This window comes from Trachemys scripta, chromosome 1 (assembly GCF_013100865.1).
Source record: "Trachemys scripta elegans isolate TJP31775 chromosome 1, CAS_Tse_1.0, whole genome shotgun sequence".
Classification (NCBI taxonomy): domain Eukaryota; kingdom Metazoa; phylum Chordata; order Testudines; family Emydidae; genus Trachemys; species Trachemys scripta.
The window spans coordinates 295,221,130-295,244,404 of record NC_048298.1 but is presented as its reverse complement, the minus strand read 5'-3'; the positions used below and the strand labels follow the sequence as shown (position 1 = coordinate 295,244,404).

The 23,275-nt window shown below is 36.1% G+C and overlaps 1 protein-coding gene across 1 annotated transcript in view; it reads right to left on the bottom strand.

Moving 5' to 3' along the window:
- Positions 1–17,836, bottom strand: part of SUPT20H (SPT20 homolog, SAGA complex component) — a 30,912-nt gene extending 13,076 nt beyond the window's left edge. Inside the window, exons 1-14 of the mRNA XM_034758595.1 lie at positions 17,684–17,836; positions 15,339–15,442; positions 14,520–14,636; positions 14,273–14,326; positions 13,262–13,401; positions 11,425–11,581; positions 11,260–11,316; positions 10,786–10,857; positions 9,232–9,389; positions 6,933–6,965; positions 5,587–5,704; positions 3,085–3,193; positions 2,669–2,827; positions 572–884 (exon numbers count right to left, since the gene is read on the bottom strand). Coding sequence (XP_034614486.1) covers positions 572–884; positions 2,669–2,827; positions 3,085–3,193; positions 5,587–5,704; positions 6,933–6,965; positions 9,232–9,389; positions 10,786–10,857; positions 11,260–11,316; positions 11,425–11,581; positions 13,262–13,401; positions 14,273–14,326; positions 14,520–14,636; positions 15,339–15,442; positions 17,684–17,771 — 1,679 coding nt within the window. The 5' untranslated portion in view covers positions 17,772–17,836. The remainder of the gene's footprint in view (positions 1–571; positions 885–2,668; positions 2,828–3,084; positions 3,194–5,586; positions 5,705–6,932; positions 6,966–9,231; positions 9,390–10,785; positions 10,858–11,259; positions 11,317–11,424; positions 11,582–13,261; positions 13,402–14,272; positions 14,327–14,519; positions 14,637–15,338; positions 15,443–17,683) is intronic.
- Between the last annotated feature and the right edge of the window lie 5,439 nt (positions 17,837–23,275).

The window sequence follows — 23,275 nt, the reverse complement described above, 5'->3', positions numbered from 1 at the left end:
GTTCTCTTCATTTCCTCTGGGGCACCTGGCATTGGCCACTGTCGGAAAACAGGGATACTGGACTAGATGGACCTTTGGTCTGACCCAGTATGGCCATTCTTAAGTTCTTATTATAAACATTTTACACAGAGTGTTTCACTCACAGGGGGTTTTACACAGAATTTTGTCTGATAATTTTTAATTTGGAATGGTTTGCATATTCCATCTCCTCTCTCATAATGATTAATAAAAAGATAACATTCAAGTGGAAAAATTGTAAGAACAAAATCTCAAGAGCTATCATAGTTTTTGTAGCTAGGTAAGTTCTAGTGTAATTAAACCCTATACATCTTAAAAACTCAAAGTACACAGTTCAGTGGTTCTCATTCAACTTCATCAGCATTCAAATACTGGGTTTCTTCTGTTTGAACACCTCATAAAACTGCATGAACTGAATTATGCCATTACATGGAGAAATGATACATTTCCGTTGGACATTTTGAAAAAAACCTGGCTTAATGAATATTGAACATTTCTGTAAATCAAGATAAGGTAGGTTGTTAAGAAGCCATTAAAAATAAAGTGAACTTACCACACAGAGCCCACTACATTGATGAAGTTAAGTCCTGCAGGGTTTGCCATGACCTGGGTGGAGGTGGTTCCTGTAGTAATGGATGTTACCATGGTGGAAAGAGGAATGGTCATTACAGGCAATGCCTGGCTCAGAGACATTTGCTGCTGAGCAAACGGGGTTAACAAAGTGGGCTGAGGGGTGAAGCCTGAATCTTGGGGAGTAGGGGTGGCAGAAGGGGTAATAGGAGTTGAGCTCTGAGCGTCAGGAGGGTGTGGGGTCGATGAAGGGGTGTTGGTTGGAGTAGGAGTAGATGGTTTAGGAGTTCCAGACCCTGCTCATTGAGAAAAATAAAAAGTGCTAGTTTGTTATAAAAGGCCAGTCCTTTTGTAAAATAAGGTTAATGGAATCTTATTTAGCACTGACAATTTGTTCCAGTTTTTTAAAGCAGTAAACTGCAAGTGTTAATTTCTACCCATGACACACGAGTGTTGCTGCACTCGCTCATTATTAAAGATGCAGTATATCACACAGAAACCCCATTGCCATGCTTAACTCTTTAACCAAAACATAAATTTGTATCGTCCATTAAGCCCTTTTAAAATTTATAGTGCACTAAATCATGACTGTTGGAAATATTTTTAAGTCAATGTAGTACAATTTTTCTGAGTGATCATTTTAACCCAGTTAATGGTTTTGGTTCTAAAATGTCAAATATATAGGCTGTATGTACTGTCTGTATAATAGCATCATGCTAAAACATATGGAAAACAACAGATTCAACAAAGAACAGACAGCTTCAGTGATCAAATGGGGTCAAAGGTAACCATCTATTAAATAGATAATGATAACTGTATTTGCCAGATTTCAGTCAAATCACAAAAGAGAAAATAGAGTAAATGCTTTTTGCAGGAGATAATACTGCATCTTTAAAAGTTACTGTGTAATTCCTTCTGCTTAAATGTAGAATGTATAGATAAATTTGTTGTGAATGCAGTATGCACAGTTTAACAATAGAAAAAAACAAAAAACAGAAAAAGTAAAAAAAACCAAAAGCTCTTGAGGTGTTCTCTTTTTTAGCTTTCATGTCCTGCAGAAAGAAAGGAAAGAAATGTGAATGTCCAAAAGCTGTGACCAGAGCTTTACTTACAGTAACAACTGTGTGCAGTAGATTTACATAATCCATACCAGCAACATAAAAAAGTGTGAATAGAACTGTTAGAAAATTTACAAAATCTTTCTTATGTTTTTCTTTGTGCAAAACAAGAAGGCAGAAAAATTACACCTTTTGAGCTATTCAGAAGATTTTAAACTATTTAATGCAAAAAACATAGTATATCACTGTGCAGCATACGGAAATGTTCAGTGTGCAATTATTCATAAAAAAATGGAAAACTATAGCTGTGGTTTCTTTCGCTGTACAAATCTGTTCATGAAAGGCCTCAAGACGCATATTTTAAAAATTGTTTATGATCTATAATTACAATAATCCTGTCATTAATTAAAAAAAAATCAAACTTAGATGTCACTCATTTTAGAAAATTACATTTTAACACCTTACATTATGGTGCTATAATAATCATTATTACACTTTAGTAATCAGCAATGATTTGTAAAACAGTGTTGGAGTGTTTTAAAAAATCATCTCATAGTTTATTGTATCGCCACCTTGGGACTGATCAGGTTATATACATACATAGAGATACAACTGTACCAGCTCCTATGACATTTAAAAAGAATCAGTTGCTTAAATTATGTAAATGCAAATTGGTCTCATATACTGTTATTTTTACACTGGAGGAAAGAACCACACTTTGGAATCTTATATTGTCACATTAGCTATCAGGCTTTTTAAAAAAAGAGAATCATACTGGTCGCATAAAATGTATTAAAACGTATACACAAAGGGTGCATACATATATATATACAGAAAAACAAACACAATTACAGTAAACATAAAATACATACAGTCAACAAGAGACCTGCCTGAAGCTTTCCACAACGTATACAATTTAGAGTACACTGTACATTTAAGTTTCACCATTCCACTGGTTAAGTTTATCTCAAGACATTATGCAAAAGCCTAAGATTTAATGGAGAATTTAGTTCGTGACTCACTTTGTGAAGAGCTCGCAGGAGACATGGCAGCTGGAGAAAGCATGCTAACTTGACTAAGATCCATAGACTGTTTCCGAGAAAGACTGGGAGGCTTAGAAGGAGGAGGAGGAGTTGGGGATTTTAGGTGGCCACTTGACTGCTGTGGACTAAAAATATTACCTGAAAAAGCACAATTAACACACGTTATTGTTCTGTGGAGGGATGTTAGAATATTTTCCATTATATACATCCTTGAACAATACTGTTTAATCAGAAAGCAGTAAGATCAGCTTTGAAAAACGCTCTCCATGACCTATAGAGGTAAAGTTTTTCCATTATATTTGAAGTTATTACTTTAAGTAGTTAAACCTCACACTTCAAAATAAGGGAAACAGACAGAAGGAGGGAGAGGATAAAAAGCTAAAAAAAGTATTTACCTGAAGAACTACTTCCTGAACTTGAAGGTAGTTTGATAGGAGGAGGTCGATGTTTTACACCTTTCCCCAATACTGAAGACTGCACAGACCCTGATAGACTCTCTGGCTGCTAAGAAGAAACAGAAATTCAAGATATATTATTCCAATATGAGATCACATCATACATGCTAGAAATAAGTAACTATTAAATTAAAGCATTTCTATTGGAATTCTAAAATAAAGCAATTTTCAGGAAGTGGTCTCCCTTTGTGGGAGACATTAGAAACACAATCTGTGATACTTTTCAGATGCAGTTTTTTCCAGGAGAGGCCTCCAAACCGGTGGCAAAATTAAAATAAAACAAACAATGGGAATTATATTGCTTCATTCCCTATCCTGAATTCATTGCTAATGACATCCCAGGAGTAGAAGAATGACAGACATACTCTTGAAAGAAAGGAAAACTTGGTCTTACCGATTAATTTGTCTGTCAATCCTGACCCACTCGGGATTCAGGGTACAGAATCAGAGTATGGGAACAGGAATATAAATACTTGGGTGAAATCCTGGCTCCACTGAAATTGATGGAAGTTTTGCCATGATTGCACCATTATATTTAGAATGAAGGTATTCTGCTTTTTGTTTTACCAATTATGAACAGAATTTTTTAAGATGAATTAATAAAGTTCAAGTATTGCCTTACAGCTATTCAAATATGTAGCCCTGAATTACAAATGGCAGGCTACCTAGAAGTTGGCTATAACTGCCTCTAGATCCATGCAACTACTAGTTCAGACTGTCAGACAACCTGTTTCAGGGAAAATAAATTTACAGGTAAAGGCCAAATATTTAATTTACATGCATGGAGTATAAATTCAGAATAAAAGAAGTATTATAAACATAGTGTCTGTGCTTTCAGGTTCAGGGAGATGACAGAACACACAGAAGACAATATCAGATATACAACTTCAAAAACTGAATTTATTATTTGCATATTTATTTTTATTATTCTTAATAAAATTAGTGCTTGATATTTTCCCTCCCTGTCAAAGGAGTCAAAAGACTGTGACAGAGGAAATTAAGTCAGCCTTCATCAGTGCCCTAGAAAAAACACCTGGTTAACTTTAACAATAAAATTAATCACATCACTAAAAAAAGTTAGAAGAGTAATTTCAAAAGTTTTCTTAGCTGAATTATGGTTCCTCTGAAGTTCTTTTCAAGTTGGGCACACATGCTAAGAGCTGATGCTTAGCTCTTTGTATTTTACAGAGTATACAATTCTGTGCTCTTTAATGGCTCTGAAAAGCAAACAGACACTATTCTCCTTTTATGCGCTTCTATTTTTTTCTTTAAAAATCCTTTAAGTTCCTGTTGATGATAACCCTAAAGACTTAGTTTTTATTTTTACTTTTTCAAACTCTTTCTTCACTACTCAAGATAACTGCTTTACCATCCATAGAGGATTAGATAGTCAAAAAAGAAGGTGATCCGTTGCTTCCTTGCTATGACTCTGCTGACTCCGGCAGAACTTTGTTCATGGCTAGCAAACTGGACAGCTTTATTTATCTATTTAAAAAGAAGGGATGCCATAGGGGAGAACAGGAGGAAAGGACCAGCAAAGCAGCAAATGCTAGTTGAGGTTAAAAAAAGAACTAGAGTAGTGGGATCAATCTAAAATGCTCAGCAGAGATAACAAAACAGATGGCCTGATGGGTCCATCAGCACCAAACTTTCAGCTACGGGAATTCCTGCCAGACATGCACAGAGGAATACACTCTAAGAGCATGTATCCCTTAGAACAGGTGTAGGCAACCTATGGGACACGTGCCAAAGGTGGCACGCGAGCTGATTTTCAGTGGCACTCACACTGTCCGGGTCCTGGCCACCAGTCCGGGGGGCTCTGCATTTTAATTTAATTTTAAATGAAGCTTCTTAAACATTTTAAAAATCTTATTTACTTTACATACAACAATAGTTTAGTTTTATATTATAGACTTATAGAAAGAGACCTTCTAAAAACGTTAAAATGTATTACTGGCATGCAAAACTTTAAATTAGAGTGAATAAATAAAGACTCGGCACACTCCTTCTGAAAGGCTGCCGACCCCCTGCCTTAGAAGGATGTTGTCATTTTGAAATCTAATAAAAAAAATCTCCAAACCATTTTTATGAAGAGTTAACAGTTCAGGCATTACGTCTGCCTCCAAGTTCCCTTGCCAATTTTTAGATTGGTTTTAGAACTGTATTTTCCTGTCTTTAAAAATGCTTTTCTCTGCTCTGCTGCTGTATGAAAGACCTCGATGAACTGAAAAAATGGACTATACATAGCATTATCAAAGACACATTTAAAAAAAAAGAAAAATCTGAGAAAAGCATTTTTCTCTAATTTCTTCCATTACAGACTTGTAATAATAGTAGGTTTAAAAACTTCAGACAGATGTTTGTCCTTTGAGTCCCTTTAGGGAACTGTAATTACTCAATAAGCAATTGTAAATGTAAGAAAGAAACATTGAGCAAACTCACTTCCATTTCCTTCCCTGGAGAAAGATGACTTAGGTTGACTGATCCACCTGAATTATGAACCATCTTCACTGGACATTTAGCTTCACTTTGAACTAGTTCCTGGTATTGGTTCACTACCCTGAAATACACCACTAAAGACTTCAGCACAGGATTTGAAAAAGGATTAACAATTTTGCACTATTTTTAACATTATACTGTTTGTTCTAGATGTAGATTAACTTTATTATATTCTAAATTTTCTTTGCCTACTTACTACTGTTTCATTATTCTGAAATGCAAACTGCAAGCACTTAGATAAAATGGTTTGAATTGTGATTCGGTTTTACTTTAAACTTCAGTAAATTGATCTGAAACATAATAACATTGTATAGAAATATGAACTCCCTTACAGAGACAGCTGATACCACAATATTTTAATTTTTTCTATCAGTTTGAAGAATAAAATATCCACTTGTGTGCAGCAGTGCTTCTCAACCAGTGGGTTGCGATCCTCAGTGAGGATACCAAAAGCAATCAGGGCTGTTGCGAGCCACTGAAAATCCCATTACACTCTAAAGCAAAGACAATCTCTCTCCAGTACTGCCATGACACCCTTACCCCTCAAGGTCAAGTATGCAGTCAGTCTTCTTGAAACACAAATAAATTATATAGGCTTATCATTGTTACATTTTTCACTCCTACTTTTATAAAAATGTAAGGGGGTTGTGAAATTTTTTGACTTTGAACTATGGGTTACCATCCTGAAAAGGTTGAGAAACATAAGTCTGGAGAAATCCACTGAGTATGGGAGAAGCCTACTTTATGTTTTATAATGAACCACAGCAGACAACCGTAAACCTTCTATAGCTAAAATATATTGGGGGGACTATTTTTCTTCTTGCTCTAGGAGTGATAGAATACTTATCACAATGCTAAATCAATATTGCCTGAATAAAAAATATTCAACTGAGAAGAAGTTTGACACTACAGTTAAAGTTCAAAAGAACCACTCTCTTTAAAGCTATACTTGATAGCAAATTTACTTGTACAAAGACTCACAGCCAAACTCTTCTCTTGAATGCTCTTACCAGGCTAGTGCTGATGGGTTCATCCAAAGGCATAGTATGGTCTTCAGAATTTAACAGAAAAATGGGACAAGGTGTGTGAAGTTACTCTCTTCCCCCCCCCCCTTCCCACAAATGTAAAGTGCAAGAGATGCAACGTTTTAAGTCTTGTTGCAGATCTTGACTGTTTCTATTTAATATCCATGTCACATGCCATTGCTTCCATGGTAATGAAAGTAAAGTACATTGTGGCTGAAACGGACAAACTCGGTCTGTAAAAAGAGAAAGATATGAACTACTTACCTTTCAGCATCAGTCTTGGAACCAATAAGGAACCTAAATGTAAAACATAAAACAATGTAGTTATTATTTTTGGAATTCAAAAGCTTTCCTCAAAGATCACAACTCTGAAAAACAGCAAAGAAACCACTGTCTTTTGGAACGGGACTCTCTGCTGCCAGCTAATTGATGAGAACAGTTAACATTTAAGTCTTACTTGGTGGGCTGGAGACTTCTGAAAGCATAAAACACTAACCCTGCTTCATAATCACTAATACAATATATTTAGAGGGACACAATTAAGGTTGACAAGGATTTGGGGGTTTTATTGTGATACCGTCCCTTTAAAAGTGAATCTACACCAATGTAAAAGACAAAATAATACTAGTTTTATATATATCTAAAAACAGGAAGTGGCAGTTTGCTATAGATTCTATGCTGTTAAAAGTAGCATTGCATATTGTTTGTATTAAGCACTATGGCATTATATATTTGGTTTACCATTTAGTAAACAAATGTAACCATTTGCTCATATAAGGAAAAAATGTAAGAGCTCCAGCAATTAGCTATTCATATTACTAAGAAAGAAGGATTCAGTCTGAAGTAAATATATTTTAAAAATAGAACATGAAATCTGTTTCACTAATATCATTTTAATGTAATACCCATACCCCTTAGAGGAAGTTTTTTGATCCAATTCAGACCAATTTAGGAAATTAGCATGGAAATTATAACCAATATGAATCAAGGATTACAGATCTCCCAGGTTTTTCCCAGTAATCTACTATTTTTTCTCTCTTTGTACAGTTCTCCTGGGAAATATGACCAATCTATTGCTTCTTCTGGCTCATGCAGATTCATGGTGTGGAGAGGATTTCAGATGCAATGAGAGTGTGATTTGGGTGTATGTCAAGAAACACCAAAGCACTAGAATGTTAAAAGAAATGTTTAGTTTTCCTGATTTCTCTCATTATTTATCTTTCCCAATCATGATTTCTCACAAGATGTAGCTCTAAATAAATATTTCTAGTTTGTTAATCACGTTCACATTTTACTGAAAAATTTATCTCATTCCATTCAGATTAGAAATTTGCAATGAGAATTGTTAGGGTTAATTCAGAATTATTCATGTTGTTTCCATGGATTCAAAAAGCAAAGTACTTTACAGGAAAATAAGGGGAATACATTTTTGCATCCCTGACTTTTGAGGCTGGAATTTTCAAATGGAGCCAAAGAGACTTAGGGAACCAAATCCGAATAAATTCTAAATAAACTTTTAATAATAATTATAAATAGTTTAAATAAACAGTATAAATAAATAGTTTATTTACTAAACTAATAGTTTACTATATTATAGTATAAATAAAAATTAAATAATACATAAATTATTAAATTAACATTGTGCACCAAACTGGTATTTTCAAAGGAGCCAATTTCAATCAAAAATTCCCTTAGGTGCCTTTGAAAATTCCAGTTCCAGTGCACAACCTTTAGTGACTTCTTAAGATTAGCACAGAGCTCTATAAAATAAATGGGCATAGATGGAGACAAGTGTTAAAAATAACTAAAACTTGGCAGTATGAAATGGTTAAAATTAAAAAGTAAAAGAGAAGGATTAAACACTAGGTAACTATACAAAATAGTAGCAGTTAACAAAACCTGATCATGCTAGCTGCTTTGTGCAAGTGGGCAGACCCTTACATCCCATTGAAATCAACGGAAGTCTGCGCAGGTGCAGGGTCGAAGTATCCAGTGCACCTTGCAAGATTGGAGCCTAAAATAAGAACTAACAACGGGTAGGTAAAGGGACAGCTGCAGCCAGCTATATATAGTCAATATATTTTAAAACAGAATTATGAACATATGTACCAGTCATCATCCTTGTTCGTGACTGTAAACTCTTTGGATAAAGGACTGTGTCCCTTCCTATATGTTTGTACAGTGCCAGACACATTTTCAGCACGACCATAATGTAAGTACTGAAAATAGGAACACCACTGGAAACGTGTCATGGAAATGTCTTCAATTGTCCCTCCAAATGGAGATTTTTGTTCCACTATAACTTTAATGTGGGAAGATATGAGATTCTTGTGGTTGTATCTGAATTTATGCATTACACAATTTACTACTTTTCTTTTTAAGATGACATTGGCACATGTAGGTTAAATATTTTTAAATTTCTGAAATGAAATCCTTAAACCACATTTTTAGTTTTCTAGTGTAATTAGGTACACATTTGTCAGTATGATCTAAGCAGGTAAATATGTCTGGTTTTCCCTCAATTATCATAGAATAGACCTTTTTAAATATACACGCTACTTACTGTGATGGAGTTACTGGGCTGTCATTCTCCTCACTGCCTTTGAACGTCTGTATTTTACCATAGTACAGCGGATTACCAAGGGACTGAAAAATGGTCAGTTTTGTTTTCTGAAGTTGATTACCAACTTCACATTCAAACACATAATCATCTCTTATTTCCTAAAAGACAGAACGACATTATACGTAGAATCTTTTCAAAAACAAGTCAACAGAAAAGGCTGATCAATATATGTCAGAAGTCTACAAAATACAAATTGCAAGTAACACAATCTAGTAGTCCCTAAATGTCACTTGCTCAGCTGGAATGGAAAATGATTTCCAGAAGAAATTCTCTAACTAACAGGATGGGAGAGATAAATAAGTTACTTAAAAAACAAGAAACATAGAGAACCCATAACTATTTATGATAGATATTGGAAGTGCAGACAGAAGAAACACATCTAAAAGTAGACACACAAGGTGGGTGAGGGAATATCTTTTATTGGACCAACTGTAAATGGTATTATCTCACCCACCTTGTCTCTCTGATATCCAGGGGCCAATAAGCTACAACACTGCAAATATCTAAAAGTAGTTATATACACAACACAGAACAATGGTTGAATAGGATGCCATAGGGATGAAAATTAGGTACTACAAGAAAAGCATACTGCCAAGATGGTAGATTTTTGGTAACATAAAGTAACCTACAAGGACAAAGAGATGGATGCTGAAGATAAAGAGAGTAACCTACAAGGACAAAGAGATGGATGCTGAAGATAAAGAGGGCACAGTACGTTGGCGATTCCATTATGAAGTATCTATAAACTGGTTTCTAATTAACTTAAGCATTTTCTTGTGTATTGGATCATGCAATTTGCTGCTGATCTATAGGTTTCATTGGGACAGTGAAGGAAAAAAACCTGTAGAGCATTCTGCCTAAAATAGCTCTATGTGCTGATGTGTTACAGGGGTTAGACTAGATGACCCTTTGTGGTCCCTTATAACCCTATGATTCTATGACCTCCCTTCCAGAATCTACTGCAAGAGTTATTACTGTAAAGGCAGCTCTCCTGACTCACCTATTACATGAGGATTAGAAACAAAACAAAGGTGTACTGAAAGCAAGAAACACTGCTTCTTGTAAATTATTACATTTTTGTTACTACAGTAGTGGCAGCAGCTTCCCAAAGTCCTGCTATTAGACAGGGAAATTACAGTACTTTGGCTAGCTGATTATTGCAATGTGGGTAGGCAGTTTTGGCAAAGCCAAAATTCCATTGCATCATACTCACACTACAAAACTGAGGTTAAGGACTGGAATTTAAGAGTAAATTATTTTTACTATTTTGTGTGCCAATGAGTAATAAATTACAGTTATTCTTTTAGTTTGATAATCACCCCAATGCACCAATGTGTGAAATCACACTTCCCCGTGACAATCTCCCTTCCAAATATTTATAGAAGACTAGACTGTAGAAAAAAATGTTCTTTATGATCTCATTTACATTTTGTTGACAGAAGCAGCATCTTAACTAGGGGGAGAAAAGGTTGGCCAGAAGTCTAAATTACTCACATGTGCTGGCCAGACAGTAGGTTGAGAGTCATCAGGTTTGACAGACTTTTCCACTTTGGCATATTTTTCCACCTTAAAAGAAAAAGCAGATATCAGAATATAATGCATTTGAAACAAGTGTAGAGAAGAGCCTTAATGATTTCATACTTCTGTTACTTTGCTCTAATGCTTTCATTGAGGAATTCTCATAATCTTTAAATAGATTTAGCAGAGCTTTATTTAGCCGTGAAAAATCTATTGCCTAAGAGTGTGGCTCACATTGTGGAATAAGTGTGGGATCCCGTCACACTGAGAGTGAAGCAATTGCATTCTAGCAGCTGTTCCCAAAGGCACTGTGCCCAAACCCAGCACAACGTCCCAAAGATGGCCATCATTGCTCACTGCTTTATCATTTATCTTCCTGCTTGATACACAAAACGTTGAATAAGTGAAATTTTTACTGACCCAAATGTGGTTAGAAACAATTGAACTTACATCAACTTCAGAAGGTGCAGTCAAGTAGCAAGGGTTCTGTTTCCACATATCTACACACTGAGAGGTGGGGGAAAAGTACAAAACAATGTGAGCATCTGTATTCTAATGATTAACAATAAATAAATGAATAATGATGTTCGCCGTTCTAACTTGCAATATACTTACATTTCCAGCTTTAGAAATTTTGAGGTCATACTGCTGGGCTCCTTTCCTTTCCTTTCTTTTCTGTAAGTAGTCAAGTAGTCTGAGCTGAGGTGGAGTTGGATAATGTGCCACATCCTGCTGCCGATTCAGAGATGACCTGGAATATCTCTTGAAACACCTATGGCATATTGAGAAATGTGCTTGTAAAACAACAGACTGAAACATGCTACCACATGTGTGCTAATACACACATGAAAAAGCCAGTCACATTGTAACAAAAAGATGTGCTATGTAATATGCTTTTTAAATGGTCATCTTTTATGTTGTTGCATAACACATAATTGTGATCCATCTGCTTTTAAACATGTTATTGTTCTTATGACCAATATTTGTGGCAAATATTCTTGGAATAAAAATTTTGACAACAGTTAAAATATTACAAAAAATGTATTAAAAACTGAATATTGTTCAGATTTATTTCATCTTGCCAAATCTTTGTGCAAAGCCTACAAAAAGTTAAAATTACATTAAAAAATATGACAGTGCTGCCACTCTCTCCAGCCCAGACAGGATCCTTAGCTATGTTAGTATTATACCATACACTTGTAGATATGAAAGTTACTAATTACAATCATACTGAAGCTAGCATATGAATTTATTTAGCTAATCTCTGCATACCTGAGCACCTAATATCCATTTTGACACCTACTTTGTTAATTCTAGCAGATCATTTATATATTTCACATATTACTGAGCATACATATATGTATTTCTTAGTAAAATAACAGTGAACCATTTTAGGCTACTGTAAAATAGTTGTGAACACAACCATCCACAAAAAAGAAGCTATTCTAACAGACTGAATAGTAGTTTGGCACCACACTGCTCTTAAAACCATTCAGACGCTAATCCTCCAAACAATTATACACATGCTTAAATTTAAGCACATGAACAATTCCACTGGTTGTTTAAAATTAAACTTGTGCATAAATGTTTACAGGATCAAGACCTTCTGCAGGACACTGATGCTCTAAGTTTGTTGAACCATTTAAGAAATAGAAAATCACATTAATTTTGCTGGATTTTATCCTGTTATATAGTTGAATATTTTTTTTAATTTATAAATTAAGGTCTGGTCATGAAAATAAGATCCCATGTTCATAAAATAAAACCCGTGAAACATTATCCTGGTGAACCACAGCCTTTAATTAATTTTTGGCAAAGTGCAAGGAAGGTTTAAGATAAAACATTTTTAACACCATATACTCATATTTAACATTGTTCACAGCTGCTGTCTGCCTCACCTCACATTTTGATTATAAGCCATGGAGAAAATATGGACATGATCATAAGAGAGCAATACAATTTGGTATTCATTCAGTATGGCATTGTAAGAAAATAATCCATGTGCATATATTATATATATATATATATATATACACACACACACACACACACACACACATTAAATATACATTTAATATATTAACAGCTGCAATTTAGTATAATCCATGGCTTACTAGGCCTTAGAGTATTTCCTATTTGGAAGAGATTGCAAAAGCATTACACAGAACAAGTACTTAATAAGATTCAGATTACAAATAACTGACACTGTTATAAGACAAACTTTTGACTTTCCTTAAAAATATTTTTTCCAAGAGTCCTTCTTAAAACATTAATGTATTAAAAGTAAAATAAAAATTTCCAAAGAGTTTCAAAGCTTATTCAATTTAAATGAATTTTATCATGGTTATGAACAAACAACATGTTAGTGCATGATTTTTCTTATTTTTTCTATAATCTGTACAATTCTAAACAGGTTAATATATGTCCTGACATATCACAGACTAATTATTACCGTTTCATTGGGCGAGTGTTCATCTTCTGCTTGTTATAGAGGAGTCTGTTTGCTGTGCAGGTTACTGCTATCGAAGGATCAAGACACAAAGGCTCTGCTGTAGCTAAGATAAGTTGGCTCTCAAGTAGAAGTTTGTCTTCCTATAATATATGCAAATTATAATTATGTGAAAAAAACTGGAAGTTTTGTATATCTATATAGGCTTTTATTTCATGCTAATCATCATGGTATCTGACTGTGTGTATACATATGCGCGCACAATTTGATAACTTTGTTTTGGATTGTTAACCCAGGAAAATATAATATTTATTGTTTAGGAATCATGGAATCATTATGCTCTATTGTAGATTGAGGAACTTCTAGATTTTTTTATAGCAAAAAAAGAAAGACACACACACATACACACAAAATACAAGAAATAAGCAAATCAGTAGTCTGTCAATGATGTATCCTGATGAGGTGGCAGAGTTTTATTTTATCACAACTAATATATATGAGACAACAGATACTGGTTGTGGCAAAGAACTTGAATATGTCTGTGCTTCTCAGCAGATGTACTTTGCCACTAGTAATTTCTGATGTATTAAACCAACTAGAACTGCATAATCCTAGTCAGTTTCACTCTGCTATCAGTACCAGTGGGAAAGTGCTTCTACACAGGAGAGTAGTATAGTGTTATGGAGCCCTTCTTCAGATGCCAACCTGGGCCTACATGATGAAGATGATGGAGGGTGAGGAGGGTAGACTAGTTAGACTATCCTATATAATCAAAGATTAAAGTGCTGAGCATCTTCAACACCTATTGTCTTCTGTGGGAGTTGAGGGTGCTCATCATCTCGCAAGATCAGGCTGCTAATGAGCTAATTTGGCACATCTCTGGATCATTAAACAGACTCTCAATCACCCTAAAACAATCCAAGGTCTGTACAATGTCAGTTTAATATATTTTTCAAAACTGCTTTGTTCCATCCTTTGTATCATTGTAAGATTTAAATTGACAAGGAAACTCACCTGTGTCCATTTGTGGTTGTCACTTGTTATAGAATGCACATCACAAATTAAAGTCTGGAAAAACAGGCAAATTTTTGGTTACTTTTCAAATAAATACGATAATATAACTGTAATATATTTGTATATAAATTATATAAAATATTTAAAAGTGATGGCTAATTTCTATTATGACATTTATCTTAAAGAGTGAGAAAAAGAAGATCCCACTCAGGGTAGTTTAAACCATTTAATTTGATGTACCTCTTACCTGCATTGTTGGACGCAGAAGAACATGTTTGCTTTGGTATGTTGGAGATTTCATATTACCAGACTGCCTGTAGTCACGTATTTCTGCTATGACACACCCACAATGAAAAATATTAACCTGTTTGAAACAAAGAAAAATATTTCTGTAAATATATATATTATAGAATTGTCTCAGGACCCACCATTGGAATTGATTCTTTTGGCCACTCATGCAATGCTCTTATAGCTAGCTGTGAACTCCTGCTGCGTTTTCACTCTGTAAATATATATACCCCATCCAGACATAAAACCAAATTCATCCCCAGCACAGGATGGTGTCATTTCTGCTGAGGTCAGTGGGAGTTCTACAGTTGCTTCCACTTGCATAATATGGTCCTTGTTGCTGTGCTTATTATTACGATAGCTAAACCAATAAAGAGTTCTAAACCACTAGGCATAGTCAAGTGTAGTGATCTTTAGTACACACCCAAATAGTTCCAACACCCAAGCTCCAAAAGAGCATATTAACATTCAGACAGAAAACTTGACTACCTACCATTTATGAAATTCCAATCTCAAACATTTCACTAAAGCGCACTTTTCTGGTGCATAACAGCCATAGCGGTTTGTCATGTTAGACTAAACCATGGTAAAAACACAAAATGTGCATGAATTTATTTGTTTTGGATGCTAACAAGATGTTTTATTTTGGACACTAAAAGCATTATGACCCTGATGCTTCAAACTGCTCACTGCAGATGTACAGAACCCCCCGGGGGTGCCCTTCACATGATCAGAGACTGATTAAAAGAATAACCCTTAATTGTAAAGATTTTCTTACCTGAGATTTTTCTAAAAGATCAACCAAAATAGGTGGCAGCTCCTCTGCATCCAAATATTCAAGGAGTTCACCTTCCTCATAAGGCATTCGAATGGTCTCAGAATCTGAATTCAAAAAAAGAATGCAATGCCTTATCTATTTCTTCCCACTACAGCTTCAAAAGTAAAATGCTAATTATGAGCATATTAAAAAAAAGAAGTGGGGCTGTTGAAAACTATCCCAAATCCCAATTTTCTTTACAGAATATCCATTATCATGCTTCTGACTGTATTTCCAAGCCATTTAATATTGGCTTTATCCTTCTCTCATTGCAGTAAATGGCAAAACTCTTATTTATCTCAGTAAGAGCAGAATTTGGCCCCAAAATGAGTTCTCTGTAAACCTAAACTACAGGGAGACAGGAAATGTCTCTTTCAGTATCAGCACGTAGAACTAATTCAGCAATAAATGATAGAAACGATTAAAAAACAAGCAAACTAGTGCAAACTAAAGTATTCATCCCTGATCCTGCAAACACTTATGCACATGCTTAACTTCAAGCACATAAGTAATCCCATTGGCTTCAATGAGACTACTCACGTACTGAAAGTTAACTATGTACATAAGTGTTTGCAGGATCGAGGGCTACATGTTTCAACAATAACACAGTCCCTATATAGACAAACTAAATTTCCTGTTTGTTGTAGGAAGTGCAGAAAGCTGCTTTCCAAATCTGTCTCACCTGATATTTGCCTTGAACTGTGTGACACAAACAACACAAAGTATTAAAGAAATTGCTAATTTATTTTTTAAGAAATCACCTAGAAATTGTCTATTATTTTATTGTATTTTACTGTAGAAATTTGTATTTAAATATCTTGTTTTCCCAAAGGGTGCACGACAATATGATTAATATTCTGAAGTTCCTGTTCCTGGCTAAAAGGTACAAAACAGCTTTAATTAGGCCTACATTTTCAGAAGTGACTAGTGATTTTGGGTACCTCAGTTTCTGAGTGTCCAACTTGATACAACTTAAAAGGGCTTGATTATCATGAAATACTGAGAGCCAGCCCTTTGAAAATCAGGACATTTTAGGTGTCTCAAATTGGGCACGTAAAATCACTAGTTACTTTTGAAAACGTTCCTCCTTAATTATAAGCACAGTGGGTACTACCACCTACGATTAAGGTTACCTGACATTTCCTATTTTCAGGCCCTTTTTTTAGCTCTTATAATTTTACCAAATTTAACTATATGGGCTGAAATTTCCTATGTTTTGTGTCTGCCTAAGGCTGATTTTTCCTAGAAAGTTTTTTTTAAAAATGGCTCAGTGAGATGAGGGAAAAATGAGATTAGAGAAAAAACTGTTGTTTTGCCCAAGTTAAAAAACAATTCTTACAACTGTTTCACTAAGAATCCCTAGTGCCTCTGTGCTTTGAAGCAGGGACTTGAAATTTGGAAGGGGCATTTGTTTTTGCTGTTCCCCTGGAAAAGTTCCCAAATTGGGCCAAGTTATAAAACTTCGGAAAAAAATTTAGTTCACACATACTCAGTAAAGCCTTAGTAGAATTTGGCAACTAAATGCTCTGAAGAGTCTATCTTGACTGGGCACATTCCAGCCCAGGGCTACATGGGCTGAGAAGATCTTCCCCTGACATTGCTGCACCCAGCTGCTGTGGGCCGTCATAGCACCCAGCACAGAACAGACAGCAGGACACCTGTCTTTCCAGTGCCCTCAATGCTCAACCAGCTGGCATTCAGGCAGCATGTAGGAAGCAACTTAACTTGAGTGCAGAGGGGATGAATTGGAACGGAGTGTGGAGGAGTACTGAAGGGAATAGATTGGGACAAGCAGCCCAGAGGAGGAAGGAAGATTAGGATGAGGAGCACAGAGAGGGAAGTGCCTGAGACTGGATGAGGAGCTGGGGGCAGCAGAGAGTGGGACTGCCTGGGCAAGGGACCTTGAATAGGGAGACCAGGGCCTGGCTAGGCAAAGAGACTTGGAAAGACTGGGACAAGAAGACTGGTAGGGGATGAAGGGCTGGGATAGGCTGGATTTAAGTAGTAGAGGCCACACACCCTTGAAAAGGGATGAATTTGTCTTTGGATAAATAAATGTTATATACAGAAATAAGGACTATGCAGAGGGCTAAAGCTTGCTAATTTAGAATTTATTCCTATGCTCATATGAGCATCATCCAAGATCAGGTGCTTGGACATTTTTAGTTCAAGAACAGAATTGTATAGAAGATTGCTTTAGAACAGAAACAAGCACCAAATGCAAGCAGCCAGCATGGCTCATACTGATTAATTAGCACTAATAAAGCACTTTGAAGATGAAAATAGTTAAGCAGCAGGAATATTACCTGATCCATTTTTCCCCCTGAGCATCAGTGAATAACCCTCATTCCCTGGATAGAGGTTCACTACCAGACATGACAACGTCTCCTGCATAACCAGCTTCTCAAGTAAGTTCACATTTCGCCTCAGCTTCTGCTTTAAAAGTAAAGTGTGCTCATGAAAATAATCAATAAAATCAAGTAATTAATAATATGACATTGGCTAACCAAAATAAATAAATAAACCAAAAGGTGAAATTATTAGACGACGCTGAACATAGTCTACCTCAGTGTCAAAGTATAGATTTAAAGAAGCCCAGTTTTTAATTAAACACACAATAGGGTACATTCATGAATTAAAGTAATGCAAACTGCATACCTTAAAATAAAAAGAAGATTTGAGAAAAATCACTCATTTGGGTCTTTTTAATCCTTTTCACCCCTAGGTCCACAGTTAATATGGTTATAATCTAAGAATACCCCCTCGGTTATAACCTCATAAAACGTACTCTGTACATTTATTTTATAAATTGTAAATTTAACCAACTAGCACTTTTTAATCAAAGAACAAACATGCCTTCAGAAATTCTTAACAGCAAAAGTTTCCCTCCAGATTTACAATATGACTGTAGAATCTGGAAGCTTTTCTAGTTGCATTGCCTTGCCTAAATTTGCTGAAATCTGGTTCAAGTGCCACAATAACTTTTCACTATTATTTGTAAGGAGGTTCCTGTTCACTAACAATAGTTTTAGATATGAATGGCCTATTTCCCCCTCTTCCCCACCCTGTGCCCACTACACTTTCAGCTATTCAAAGTCCTTGGCAACAAAAGAGTATTAATTTTGTAAGCCTGAGATTTCTCTTTTTCTCCTTCTATCTTCATTTTATGGTAGAAGGCTAAGGTTGGGCAGAGGTGCTGCTTAAATGAAATGCATCATGAGTCACACCAAGGGAGTAAACAAATGTTTCACTACCATTGTCTTCTCCTACAAGGACCCAACACATCAGATGTGGGAGGATTGGGGGGGAAAAACATCAATGTGCTACCACTTTTTCTAGGGGAAATATTTCTGAGGCGAAAGGGAAAACAGACTGAGGAAGGAGTGTTGCTGCTAAGCCAAGAGGCTATTTTAACAGGGCTGCAGGAAGAATGGGGGGAAAACTGTGGATCTCACTCTGCCTAGCCCTGGGCTGACTGCCAGGAGCCTTTTCATGCCTCTCAAACTCATAAATGGTGGCAACAACTGCATGTTCCCCTATGTAATGCACTGGATAGAGCCATGCAGGCAACAGCAGAGGAACAGATGAAACAGCATAGTGCTTCAGCTGCATGGAAAAGAGACAGGGAAGAAAGCAGCTCCTGCCAGCAGCAGGGCAAGGGACTAGGCTACTCAAGAGATTAGACTCTTCCCCTGTGGCACTAGAGACATAACCTGCCAGCAATGCAAACCCTACCATCTACGACAGGTTTCAGAGTATCTCCTCAATATATGTTCCATTCTATATGCATCCGAAGAAGTGGGCTGTAGTCCACGAAAGCTTATGCTCTAATAAATTTGTTAGTCTCTAAGGTGCCACAAGTACTCCTGTTCTTCTCCTTACCATCTACCAGACTCGCATCACACCCTAGCCCCAAGTAGGAACAGCAGATTGCACATATATTGCTTCCACAGAAGCTCAGTGCTTACAGAATTGGGGATGAGGCTGCTATACTTTCAGCTGAGTTGAGATTCTAAGAATGATGTAGGAGCACAAGAACTGTCTTACTGAAGCAACGAAATGGCACACTTCGTTTGTGTGCTTGAGAGGGAGATGTAACAGTCTCAACCCAACCCATTCACCTAGCTCAAGCAATATTTTCCTTATGTGTAGTGCTTTGTTAAAAAAACTTCCCACAATCACAAGAACAGCCATATTGGGTCAGGTCCATGGTCCATCTAACCCAGTATCCTGTCTCTGACAGCAGATCAGCCTAGGATTGCTTCCCTTTGGGAGGAATTCTTATCAAATGTTGATCTTGTTTTCAAGAAAAGGTGTTTTCAGTATTGGATAATTATGTTCCTTTCATTCTTTACTATAGCTCAAGATTTCCAGTCATATGACAAGGCATTTTAACTTGAGAGCATTCACATTCTGCAGGACTAAACTCAGGAACAAAGTCTTTGATGTCATTTAACAGAGATCAACAGGAAATGAATTTCAGATAACTGGATTTTATAATACTCAATACCACATAGTCTTTTATATATTGTCACAATGATCTAAAGCACCCAAAGTATAAACAAGATCTCCATCTCTGTGTTAAGGGAACATAATTCATTTTCTAATTCTGTTCTGGTGTGTAAATACCATGCAGCAGAGACTCAGTTCATCTAGTGAAAAGCACTATTTTATGCTAAGCGAGTAACTTCATCAACTGACCACTTCTGACAGAATTACTAAATGCAGGCAGAATTAGATACATAATTCACTTCAGAAGTGTATCTAAGAGTCCCACTAATAATGGAAAAAAGGGATCTATATTTTTAAGGGAGGGAGTTGTCCCCTAAGAAATGATGAGTACAATTATAATGGTAATTCCATTGTAAATCTAATTCAATTCAGCTAACCACATCAATTGTATGTGAATGACAAATTAATTTTATTTTTTCCAAATATATTCTTGCCAGTAAGTAGTTGTTCAGTTACATTTTCTTATCGTTTTCGGCCCTCTGAGGCTAAAATAAGAAGGTATTTTTGACATCAGGTTCAGATTATCCATTCTGGATTGAACTAAATAGTTCACTTTTGAAGCCTAAAGTGAGTTTGCAATACGAATTGGCGCTTGTAAGTACAAGATTTCAGAATCAGTTCCAGTAAAAACATCAATTTCTCCATTGAGTTGGCTGCTAGGAGTGCTGGCTCAAGCTGGTCTCAGTGGGCCCGCTGGCTGCTATTGCTGCCAGATTGGGGGTAACAGGCCCTTTTCTGTTTTCCCCTGCCTACCTCCACTTGGCACTCAGCAAGAGTAGAGAGTGACAGCTTCATTGTGTTTGGTCCAAGGATGAGGGGTCACTGACAGCAGCAAGCAAGAGGTAGAGAGTTGCTTCTTTTCCCTCCCGTCTTTTGCCGGGGCCCAATAACTACTACATACTATAAAGGATAGCTACCCTTTTTCTGTCTCAAACCAGATCTAGGAGAAGTGGTGTTTATTTTTCCTATCCCTGTATTTTTGTACGTCTGTACTTCTCCTATCCCTGCCTAACCATAAAGCCTTCAGTCAAGTATTTTATTAGCATACCGGAACATCATTTGGAGACAAATAAGATTAATTCCAAGACTATCTGTTACTGTCCTTCTCCTGGACCCATACATAAATAATTTAAATGTACACTGTCAAAGTTTATTTTTATGACTGGTCAGCTCTCTTAACATAGCTAAAGTCAATGTTTCTGAAAAGCTGCTCTCACTGCTTATCAGGTGTCAGGTTATTTGGTAGTACGCACATATGGAAAAATGCTACTGCCATCCCTCTGAGGTCATGCTTCATTTTTTTCCTGGGCTGATAGTCACAGCTTTACAGAGACCAATTGGTACAATTACCATAACTAGAGGCTATTTCTGAAACACAAGGCTACTGCTTCACACCAAACACAGGCAAACTCCATCATGGACATTTTAGGTTCAGTAACGGGCCTAAAAAATCCTCTTTTTCAGTTTATCATGTTTAGAAAAATCTTTATATAAAGCCCAGCAAATTTATAACTGATTCTACCGGCAACAGAAATTAATAGCTTACGATCTGCCCTGAATAGATGTGTAGTTATGTCATCCTCTGGACATACCACAATTTTAGTCCTGTCACTTTCTCAGCCTTGAAGACTAACCTTTTTTAGTGTCAAAAACCTACTGCAAAGCTATACTAAATGGCCTAGTTTGTTCCAGAGCTAATCAGGATGATAAACGAGAGAGGGCTGGATTATTTTCAGCAATCTGTTTTGTAGTTATACAAGTCACAGAGACTGGCTCATCACTTTCTAGTTTCATAGTGCAAAGGGCCTCCTAACCCTATGTTATCTTCTATACAGAAATGCAATCTCACCGATACATCTGCAAACATTTTTTGTATGGCTTATTATATACAAGATTTTAAAAACTTTATTAATACATGTTATTCAAGCAGTCATAACACTCAGCACTTATACAGCATTCTGAAACATCAATTATGCCTCATACAATGCCTGTGCATTTTTATATCTCTTCTACAGAAAGATAAAGATAAGGCAGAGCTGGCTTGATTTCCCTACAGTCACACAAGTTAGTAACAGAAAGATGAGAATCCAATAGTTCCTAATAAATTTTTTGTGACATTGCAGAAGACATTATGCAAAATATGAATTCATATTAACACAACTAATGAAATGCTCCAATTAAAATAATATGTAAATATTAACATATTTAAAGAAGTAAGGGGGACAGAACATAGAAAGAAAATCATAAGAGCATTTTTGTTTAAAAACTGATTCCTCGCAGGGGCTGTGCTTTGACCTATATCCCATAATAACTGAGACCAGTATAATTAAGACAGAAAGCAATTTATAGGCCAGGACCTTTTCCATACGTTTTTATAATCCTGGAATTCTTTTATGCACTCTGAATTCAAAAGTACTTCATTCAGGACAAGCGGTTAATAATTTGTTTCCATTTTAATTATTTGACACGTTTGTTTTATTTCTTCAGGTGGTGACAGAGATTTTCTTCTGTTCACGGAATGGAGATCTGAAGTCTTCACATAGCATCTTCCTTCCCAAAAATACGTCACTTGTGTTGCTCTATATGAAGTCTACAGTTGGGGGCGGGGGGGTGGAGGGTAGGGAACGGCTCAAAGTAGCTAAACCAAGAAGTTTGGAATTCTCCCTTGACTACATTTTAACTGGTTTTCCACTCTTGAAGAGAGTGCACGTTGAGAGACATTGTAAAAATATAGCATATATGCTCCAGTTCAGCCACAAATTATTGGGCTGAATACAGGAATTAATGAGGAATAGTCTGTGGCCTGTGTTATGCTGGAGGATTAGACTATACATTTCCCTTCTAGTCTTGAAAACTACTGATCAAAATGGCAGAAGAGTTTTATCTAGAGTTTTTATTTTCCTAAAGTAATCAAGATCTGATCCACAGACTATGAAGCATCCAGAGGCTATTTAGCATGGTAAATATGTATCTATTAATTACACTTACTGCTTCACTATAATATGCAGATTAGCCTTTTAAACTTCTGCTATCTCCATGATAAAAGTCTGTTTTCAAAGTTTAATTTATTCTTCTTTATAAGAAGGGATCTAACACTCCTAAAACAGTTTTGTTGGGACATTAAGAGTGATCTCATTCCCTTCTCCACAATTTCCTGCCAAGAGTGACAAGAATAGGCTTAGTCCCATTCTTCCTGAGAAAAAGAAGAACAGGAGTACTTGTGGCACCTTAGAGACTAACAAATTTATTAGAGCATAAGCTTTCGTGGACTACAGCCCACTTCTTATGCATATATGCATCCGAAGAAGTGGGCTGTAGTCCACGAAAGCTTATGCTCTAATAAATTTGTTAGTCTCTAAGGTGCCACAAGTACTCCTGTTCTTTTT